The sequence below is a fragment of the Blennius ocellaris genome, assembly GCF_963422515.1.
Source record: "Blennius ocellaris genome assembly, chromosome: 4".
Taxonomy (NCBI): Eukaryota; Metazoa; Chordata; class Actinopteri; order Blenniiformes; family Blenniidae; genus Blennius; species Blennius ocellaris.
In genome coordinates, this window is record NC_137653.1 from 18,800,684 (window position 1) to 18,810,872 (window position 10,189).

At 40.5% G+C, this 10,189-nt stretch overlaps 1 protein-coding gene across 1 annotated transcript; it reads left to right on the plus strand.

Moving 5' to 3' along the window:
* The first annotated feature begins 734 nt into the window (after nucleotides 1–734).
* On the plus strand, nucleotides 735–9,654 carry wdr1 (WD repeat domain 1). Its single transcript, XM_080494911.1, has 15 exons — nucleotides 735–841; nucleotides 1,844–1,965; nucleotides 2,369–2,459; nucleotides 2,577–2,724; nucleotides 3,229–3,409; nucleotides 4,080–4,157; nucleotides 4,315–4,395; nucleotides 5,087–5,320; nucleotides 5,933–6,020; nucleotides 6,241–6,397; nucleotides 6,557–6,644; nucleotides 6,754–6,861; nucleotides 7,489–7,662; nucleotides 7,770–7,914; nucleotides 8,846–9,654. Exons 1-15 carry the CDS (start codon nucleotides 826–828, stop codon nucleotides 8,950–8,952), a joined length of 1,818 nt encoding a protein of 605 aa, XP_080351037.1. The 5' UTR covers nucleotides 735–825; the 3' UTR covers nucleotides 8,953–9,654.
* Nucleotides 9,655–10,189: the final 535 nt, after the last annotated feature.

Genomic DNA, 10,189 nt, shown 5'->3' on the forward strand with positions numbered 1-10,189 from the left:
AATCAGCAGCGCTCAGTCTTTAAATGTAGGTGGTGGACAAGCTGTTATTGGAGCTGCCTGTGCAGAATTATAACACTATATTTTCTGCTGCAAAGGTCCACTATTTGAATTGAGTCCAACCCGAGTAGGCCTGGGGATTCCCAGTCCTATTCCAGGCTGGTGATGCTCTCTGGTGACATGCAGGGTGACAGAGGACTTTAAAACCACTATGAAAGAGGAGGTTCTCAGATTTAAAAGTCGTCTTTACCTAATATGGGCGAGTACATTTGATTATTAAACTGTCACAATAATCCAAGGGCCACACCGAAAAATATGAATACTTTGGGCATTTTTGCCCTGAGGCTAGTCTGTCAGGACACCAATCAAGGTTGTGCAGAATCCAGAATGAAGGCATCTGGGTGTAGTTTACATGGTCTATCATATATAGCCATAAAAAAAAATTGTATTCGTCAAATAGGTTGTTGTAATCAAACATTTGTGTATTGATTTATTCTGACTTGAACTTCGTTGTTGTCTCAAGTAAAAGTAGCAATTTACAACAACCACAATAACACTGGCTAGTATGATTGGTGATTGGTCAGATGCCGTAGCCTGACAGACCTAATTTAGGTGAGATTTAGCCCAACAGGCCGCCGCGGCCCGCTACTGGCTGACAGCCGCGGCGTGCTAACTGAGTTTACCATATATGGGCAAAGCCAGGCAGCGCGAGCGCCACGGACGCTTCCGTGTTTGTGTGATCAGGGAGTGTAGCCGCAGCCAGAAGCTCCTCTGTCTCCCCACAATTCATTCATTTGGAAGAAAGCAAGCAAGCGTCAATCAGGAACAATGTCCTACGACCTGAGTAAGTCCGATTGTATTCTATGTCTGTGGATTAAACAGATTAAAACCTATGTTAATAAAGAGAGATCCAGAGCAGAGCAGTCAGCATATCCGGGCTCGTCATCCAGGTAGCCTGCAGCTAGCTGAGCCTCGCCCATAGCCGCATGATCTGACAGCTCGTCCCACGTAAAGACCACATCTCAACTTGTACTAGATTTGTGTCAAATTGGTCACAGATTATGAGTATGATCAGCACAGGTTAATGAAGATGCTTCGTGTTCGGGCTGCTCTTTCATGCTAGCATAAGCTGGGCGAGCTAACGTCAGCCATGGGAAATAGTTGCGCTCACATTGCATTGTTATGACACGTCCAGACAGGCAGTCTGACAGGAGGGAGCTGTAAAGGGAAGTAGCTGCAGAGGGCCTGTGCCTTTCTGCTGAAACATGCACATATATGCCAAAGCTGCGAGTCTGGCATGCGATGACCTGGTTAAAAGCACACGCGTTAAGTCGTATCAAACGGTGTTAAAGTTGCATATGCAAATTAAAGTTACTGTCCCAAATATTGAGTCTAATCGTCAAAGTAAAAATAAAGTGTTTAGTTGAGTAGAATTGTATTTTCTATCAGCCAGATCTCAGTTTTAGAGCTGACAGTTTAAAACCTTTAGTCCACCATGGTCATATGATGTGATTTCTTTATTGTATTGTCAGGCCCCTCAACACAGAACCCATTCAGGAAGTTAGTGATGCATTGATTATGACGTTAAAACTGTCAAATACGTTTTTGTAAGAATTATGAATCGTGCTTTGAGAATTCAATCGTTCTGGCTCATCGTGCCTTGTGATCTTAACATGTTAAGCATAAAAGAGTGAATGTATTGATGATTGTCAATTGGGAAGATAAAACCATTCCATCTAAAATGTATATTCTTTCTTTTATTTGGTTTACTGAGGTTGTAAAACACCGTCCAAACCCAACAATAGACTGGCACTCATCTCTCTTGTTGTGTTTGCATTGTTTTCAGAACATGTATTCGCCAGTCTCCCACAAATGGAGAGGGGAGTTGCAAAGGTGATTGGTGGTGACCCAAAAGGCAACAATTTCCTCTACACCAATGGGAAGTGTGTCATCATCAGGAACATTGAGGTAATTTAGTCCTGATGTGAAATCAGCAACCATTGTTTCTAAATTAAAAATTAACCACAATGACATTTTGTTGCTAATCACACTAATTTTTTTTGGGGGGGGGGAAAGACTTGGTAAATAATTGGTCTCGTTGGCTCTCTTTTATTAGCACTTTCTGTGCTCCTTCCCCCTTACAACATATGACGTCCTCATGAAACCAAAGAGGTGAGGTTACCCGGGCATAAAAAGACTGCATTGCTCGGATGACATCAGCTATACTGACCAGAGTGTACACTAACCAGGCGTGAACTTTCACTTTGAGTACTTGTATATCGTCGCTCTCTTTTAACTATCTAGAATGTTGTTGCTATATCATTGCAGGATTTTTGCAACTATATCATATTGGTGATGACTCTTTTTGCAGAACCCTGCTATTGCAGACATTTACACCGAGCATGCCCATACAGTCACTGTTGCCAAGTATGCCCCAAGTGGATTCTACATTGCATCAGGAGGTACTATACATGTGAGATGATATGTGTGCTTATACTTTCAACTTTAATGTCAAATCAACTGACAGTTTTGCTTGTTTGTTTGTTTTTTGTGGTCTTTTTTTCCCATGAATTCTGTAGATGTGTCAGGAAAGATTCGAATCTGGGACACCACCCAAAAGGAGCACTTGCTCAAGTACGAGTACACTCCAATTTCAGGGACGGTTAAGGATATCGCGTGGACGGAGGACAGCAAAAGGATGGCTGTTGTTGGTGATGGACGAGAAAAGTGGGTGCCAGGTTTTGTTTTTATTACATTCCTGAGTTTGTACGGTTTAGTATTTTTTGAACAAGACTTAAATCTGTATATGTTCAACCAAAAGCTTTTTGATGACATGTTCTTCGGAGAATGACTTGCTGTTATTAAATGTAGTGATATATTGTTTGTGAATCCATCCCAGTAAAAAGTTATTGAGTTTGCAAGTCGGTTACCCTAAAATACATAAACTCAACACTCGGGTTGTTTGAAGTCAACTTGTGCTCTAAAGTGCATTTTTTATTATAAAAACCTTCATATACTGGATTCTTTTATTTATATATATATACATACATCTGCCATGCCTTAACCAAAGGTTAATTATTATTAATTAGGAATTCCTAAGAAGTTCACTGGTTGGCGGAAGGAGTATAGTCACTTGTAGCTTGCGTTCTGTTACTTTAGACCTGACCGTGTAAGTTTGTGTAAAGACACACAAACTGACTTGACTGTGTGCGTTTTGACTCGTCATTGTAGGTTTGCGTCTGTGTTTCTGTGGGACACTGGCTCGTCTGTTGGAGAGATTATTGGCCATGCAAAGTTGATCAACAGTGTCGATATACGACAGACACGTCCTTACCGTCTTGCAACCGCCAGTGATGACATGTCTGTGGGCTTCTTCGAGGGCCCACCCTTTAAGTTCCAATTCACAATCAGGGTGAGTCACACGCGTTCAAATAAAAGCTTCTCGCCTCGTAAATTAATGGTGAGCATGGTTCTGCGCCACATTTCTGAAAGCTTCTTTGTTTAAAATGCAATTCAGTTTGCGTGGGTGGCATCTTGTTCTGTAAAAAAGCTCATACTGACACATTCTGCATCATTCTATGGAGTGTGTAATTAAATTGCATGAAACGCATTGTTAGTTGGGGAACGTCAAGTCTGGAGGCACACTCATTCCTTTGTCTTTTCTTTCGAATTTAACTTTTGGACCCTGATGTCTGTACAGTTCACCACATGCTCCTGTAAGTTGTGGCTTCAGAGAGGCCACTTCGTGCAATTATCTTATCAGGACAATTTAGCTTTGGGACATTTGCAGGAAACTGTTTGATTACAATAATCTGTTGGCCTCAGGCTGTCCCTTGCTGTGTAAACATGACCATTTTGGTGCTTCGTCATTACTTGTAATGTAAATCTTGTTCTTGGGAAGCGGTGATTGTTTCTGTCATCAGGATGTGAAAATAAAACGACGAATATTTCAGATCTTTATTGTGTGGAGATGGACAATTCAATCCTCACTGTTCAAGGACATCTTTGTAAACTGAAATCAATGTCATTTCAATAATTTCCACTGACCTTGTTCCCTCCCGTCTCTTTTGCGATGACCAAAGGACCACACTCAGTTTGTCAACTGTGTTCGTTTCTCGCCTGATGGAAAAAGGCTCGTCACAGCGGGTGCTGACGGTCAGGTGTGTATCCAAATACTGTGTGTGCGTGTCTGTGTGAACATTTCAGAGTACAGTTTCACTTATTCAGCTTGATCTCCAAATGTCTTAATCTAATTATGAAGAGTTTACTGGAAAGAAAAGGCATAAGTTTTACTTTTTGTCTCAACATTTTCTGCAGATATTGGTCTGTGATGGAAAAACCGGTGAGCGCATTTCCTCACTGGGTGGTGAGAAGGCTCACAAAGGAGGAATCTATGCTGTAAGTGTGTTTATGTTAAAAAAAACAAAAAAAACTTGAATTATCCTCTGACCTTTAACATTGAGTCTGGTTAAATGAATATCTGATAACTGGGACAGTACAGATGTTTACAAATATTTGATCTAATGTGTTTCTTATGCATTTCAGAAATGCGATAGTTGAAAACTTTGGTTCACATTGTTATTGGATTTTTTTTTGGAGTTTGTTTGTAGTGAAATAAGTCTTAATTTCCCAAATGCCTGGTCTGAACAGAAATTAGTCTTCTTCACTTCAGAAGTGGCTCTTTATAGAATTTCCATGGAATGTTGGAAATGAGATTATTTATTTTTGCACACACATATACAAATGTAATGGAACAAATAAATCTGTATACTTCACAAACACATCTGGGTATTTTGGATAAATCTAAGTGTAGTCAGATTTCTCATTTTCCGATGTCCGTCTGAAAGCATTTTGCATTATGCTGTTTATTTGAAACTCGGTTAACTCCAGAAATTGGGTACGTATTGTGTTTTTACTGTGCATGTACAAAGGTTCAGTATCTGACAGAATGGTAGCCCGATTCAATATATAGTGTCGCCAGTTAGTAGGAACATAATGGGGCCTTCGGTTCCCTGTAAGGATGTTTTGATTTCTCTTTTCAGCAACACTGGCGTTTCTGTTGTGAAAATGTCTGCTCTATATTTTACAGGTCAGCTGGAGCCCCGACAGCTCCCAGCTGATCTCTGCCTCGGGGGACAAGACCGTGAAGCTCTGGGATGTTGACGCAGGTACAGCTGTCACCACTTTCAACATGGGCACTGACGTGTCAGACCAGCAGCTGGGCTGCCTGTGGCAGAAGGACCATCTCCTCAGCATATCCTTGTCAGGATACATCAACTATTTGGACAAGAACAACCCTGACCGGCCCATCCGCACAATTAAGGTCAGCCTCCAGCATTTAAGGATCCTGTTTTGAGATTTCCTCGCGACTAAAGACAATATTTTTTAAAAGTTTATAAATGCCGTTTTAAATCCCCTATACTAATTTAACACTGAAACTGACTTGGTGAGCCAAGTTTTGAAACTGATTGTGTGTGATGTGAAATTCGTCAACTGTCGATGTTTTACAGACTTCAATCTTATTCACTCCTTGGGACTGGTTGTTTCTGTTAATGTGGTGGTGCTTACATTGTGACTGAACTTTGAATTGAGTGACCATGTTGGCTGATCATGCAGCAGCCAATCAAAGTCTGACCACCGAACAGCCCTGTAAGATGGACAGGTTGGCTGACCCTGCTATCCATGCCAATAGAAGACTTCCCACCAACCCTGCACCAAACATGTGCATGTGTGTTTTAATATTTCTAACTTTACCATTAAAAAATGTAAAGCTGTTTGCTATTTTCAGATTTTCACCAACACAGGCTGGTATTGACATTTATAACACATACAGTCACTATACTGTATTATGTCTTGAAGCAGCAGTATGATAGAATGTAAACCATAAATGAAACCTATTAATTATCACAATAACATGGGCTTTTTCTTCCTATAGGGCCACACAAAATCGATCCAGTGTGTGACGGTTCACAAGAGTGACGGTCGATCATGCATCTACTCGGGAAGTCATGATGGACACATCAATATCTTTTTACGTGCAGAAAATACTACAGAAGTTGCCATTTTTATTTTTAAATACCTTAAAGTACAATAGAAAATCTGGATTTTGTCCTGTATTGTTTTTCTCCAATAATTGTTTTGGTAAAATAAGAGTACACAGGTGGTATAGCGCATCTGTCATCCTGCCTCCATTTTTCTTGCGGTGTTCTCTGCCGTTGTAGTTTTCCTCAACAGTTGCCTCACATTACTGGGATGCAGAGACTGGAGAAAATGATTGCTTCTCTGCAAAGGGCCACACCAACCAGGTGAGCCAGATGGTGGCCAATGACTCCGGTGAGCTGGTCACGTGCAGCATGGACGACACGCTGCGCTACACCAACATCAACAAGAAGGAGTACAGGTGAGGCTAACTTTTAATTACTCCACGAGTATCAGTTGTGAAGATGACTTACTGAGTGTTTGGTGATTCAGAAACAAATTATGTTTGAGAGGAGAGTCTGTTGCAGTGCCTTTTTTCCCTCCTTGTGTAAATGACTGTTTTTTGGGGGTTTTTTTTCAGTGCCTCTGATGTGGTGAAGATGGATTTCCAGCCTCAGAGTGTTGCAGCTGCTGCAGGAGGCCTGTCACTTGCTGTCTGCATCGGCCAGGTAAAATCTTTGCTTTGACTCGTGCCTTCATTTGCATTGTTTTTCACTGATCTTGTGCCCAAACGTACATTTTTGGTGAAAACGTTGCTCCTGTATTTATTACTATTAGGTGGTCTTGCTGAAGAATAAGAAGAAAATCTTCACATTGGACAACCTTGGCTACGAACCACAGGTTGGAGCCTTGCATCCAAACGGCAGCACTGCTGCCATCGGAACTGTAAGTTACTTTATAGAAACTTGTGATCTTTCCTGAACTTTCATGTGGAAACTCTCAAATGTGTAGATCTTTTCCACACTCCCTCAGCACACGGTCTTTTAATCAAACCCGAGTAAAAACACAAGGCCGAGGTGTGAGGACTAATACACAGGACTAAGTGTGAATGGAAAATGTATTTCATCTATACAAGACAAGTGATGCGTTACATTTGCCGAAGCGCGTCACATGATTAGACACACACACACACACAGTGGTGGCTGTCATGCAAGTTGCCGTTTTAGGTTCAGTTTTTTGCTTAATGACATTTATATGGACAGAGGATCGAACCTAATGTTTACCATCACACGCAGCTTCCAGCAGTTGGAAACCAGAGTTAAAGTCTGGATACTGTTGCACGTATACCTTCTGTGCTGGCTGCCTTGTGCTTCTCAAATAGAGATACGGGTCTATTTGGCTTTCTTGGACTTTGCTTCTCAAAATGCCATTCTTCAAAAAATCAAACCACACCGGTTCTACTAGAATCCATGTGAATTTGCGCAATTATTTCTTCGACTCATAATCACAGCACACTCTTCACCTCACCATATTGTTGTTGGATTTGTTTTAATTATATGCTTTTCTCCTCAGGATGGAAAAATCTACCTGTACTCGATTCAGGGGAACACTCTGAAGGACGAGGGGAAGACTCTGGAAATTAAAGGAATCATCACAGACATGGCTTACTCCAACGATGGAGCTTGTCTGGCAACCGTTTCCACATCGAAGGTTGTCACGGTCTTCTCTGTGGTTGACGGTTACTCGGTAATAATCACACTGGTGGATTTTTGAATGTTCCATAGTTTGGCATTGCTATGAGTTGAAATTAAGGTATTCTAGTGTTTGTTCATTTTTTTGTTTTCTTCTCCCAGGTCAAGGATGAGTTTCATGGACATCATGCCAAACCAGTGACTTTGTCCTGGTCACCTGATAATCAGCACCTTGCCACCGGCGGGATGGACATGTTGGTGTATATCTGGACGCTTGGCGAGTCAGAAAGAAGGATCAAACTAAAAGGTTTGACATGCAAAGCCTACCTACCTACACTCACTAATGTTCAGCAGGTTTACAGATTTAGTGTTTTTATTTGTAGCATTTTTTGTATATTTTTGTATTATTATAAGCTTCATAGAAGAAAGATCAGAGTTATTTTCTCACCTTTATTTGATCAGTAAATGCATATCAGGGAAAAACCTATGATATGGATGTTTAATTCACAAACGTATTCACAATAGCATGGGAAAGATGATTAGATGATGAATAAATCACTTGAACAATCTTTGTAGATCTTGGCATTGATGGGGAAAAGAAATGCCACTCTTTTTCTATTTATTAGCAAAATCTAAGTTGATTTATTTGATGCTTTGAGTTTTTACCTTCAGTATTCACATTCTCTGGTGTGGTTCTCTTGTCACAGACTATTGGAATAAAATGTAAAAAACAAAACCACAACATGGCTGTGAGCTGTACTGTGCACAATGAACCAATACATTGCTGGGCTGTGGCATTTACGATTTGGGAAAACTTTCAGAAACTCTTGGAATATGTCTGCCATGTTTTTTGGTTTCTATCCATTTCCAGGTGTTTGTAATACAGATGAAGCTGCACCAGTTTCTTTCGAAACAAACTCTAACCTGCTTTTCAGCGTGTGACTTGATTGCCAGCATTCTTACAGAATTTAGCTGGAAAGTGGTTCATTTTAATCAGATTAAACCGGAATGGGTTGAACACACTCCCTTGGGGGAAATCTGGCAGTCTGTCTTTTTTTTGTAAAACAAAGATCAATATTCAATGTAAAAAATAATAAGCTAAATCACACACATTAAACAACATTTTCACAAAGATGCTCGGCTTAAAGAAACGGACAATGTCATTGATCATTGCTTAAGTATTTCATTTCTAACAATTCACCCTGATGTCACCGCCCCTCTCTGTTTCCTCTCTGTAGATGCTCACCGGTTGCACCATGTGAGCAGCATGGCCTGGATAGACGAGCACACTCTGGTCACCGTCTCCCACGACTCCTCTGTCAAGCAGTGGACTATTGCATATTGAGCTGCAAATAGACTCCCCCAGGGACAAGGACTACTGTAAAACAAATTATTTCCTTGTGTGTTTCTTTTTTTTTTTTTTTTTTTTTTTAACGATCTCAATGGTGTTCCTTGATGTCTGTAAACCCCCCCCCTCACACACGCACAGTCTGCCATGGCTTTCATGTGAAGTTGAAAGATGAAATGTAACCTTGAGTGCTTTTACACCCAGACAAATAGGTGTAAGCTTATCATTCTACTGGTGGCCCATTTTAAAAACTGATGATCTTGTCTGTGTTTGGGGTCAGTGCATCCTGACTTAAGGAAATGTTTTTTTTGAAAATCAAAGTAAATTTTGAAAGAAATTAAACCTTTTGGTTGCATTCCTGGAGCAAGCAGTAAACTGGTCTGAATTGAAGCTGTCTGTCACTTTTTTTAATTTTTACGGTTCTGTTGGGGTGAATGTGTGGTTTGTTTGTTCGGTTTTTTTTGCTTTGTCGTAGCATTCATACATTGTTATTCACAACTCTTCCTGTTGGACTGGGGAGCATAAATAGGAACTGAAAAATGGTATGTCTACGATCAAGATGTCTGTTCAGTTGACGGTTCTATTTCTCTTTGGGCCCAACCATTCATTTCACAAATTTCTTTTTTTCTATGTCTTTATGCATTCACTTCCCAAGTGGAAGAGACTCATTACCAATAATAAAAAAAATCTTTTTATGCATTTCTGTTTTCTTGCACAGTTTTGTCTCTATATGTACAGTTTGTTGCGTCTTCCCAGGGTTGACGAGGCACTGAACAATGGCTGCTCGCCAGTGAACGTATTGATAATTTAGTCATTGCACAACTCTTATCTGGGTGGCTCATTGTACGTTGCCACTACAGTGTCATTTAACCCTCATCAAGCAAGGATGATGGTATATTCTTTGATGTAATGGCTGAACTCTGCATGTTTACATGAAAAAATTATTCTTTTTCAGTACAAATGTGGAAGGAGTCCATACCACAGTTCAAGGCGTACTGGAGAGGTTCACAATAAAAAAGTAATTTTTTTAAATGTTTATATAGAGGGCTGTGCTGTGTTTATAACTCTCCTCTACTTCATATACTTGCTGTATGTAGTTTGCGTGATTTTCCGTGGAGCACAACGGCCTTCATAAATTGCAGTTAAGTCGGTAATGCTTTTTGATTATCCACAGTTTTATTACCCTGTGATATTCTGGTGAATTCTCCATGCTGAAACTTGCTTTCACCCACAA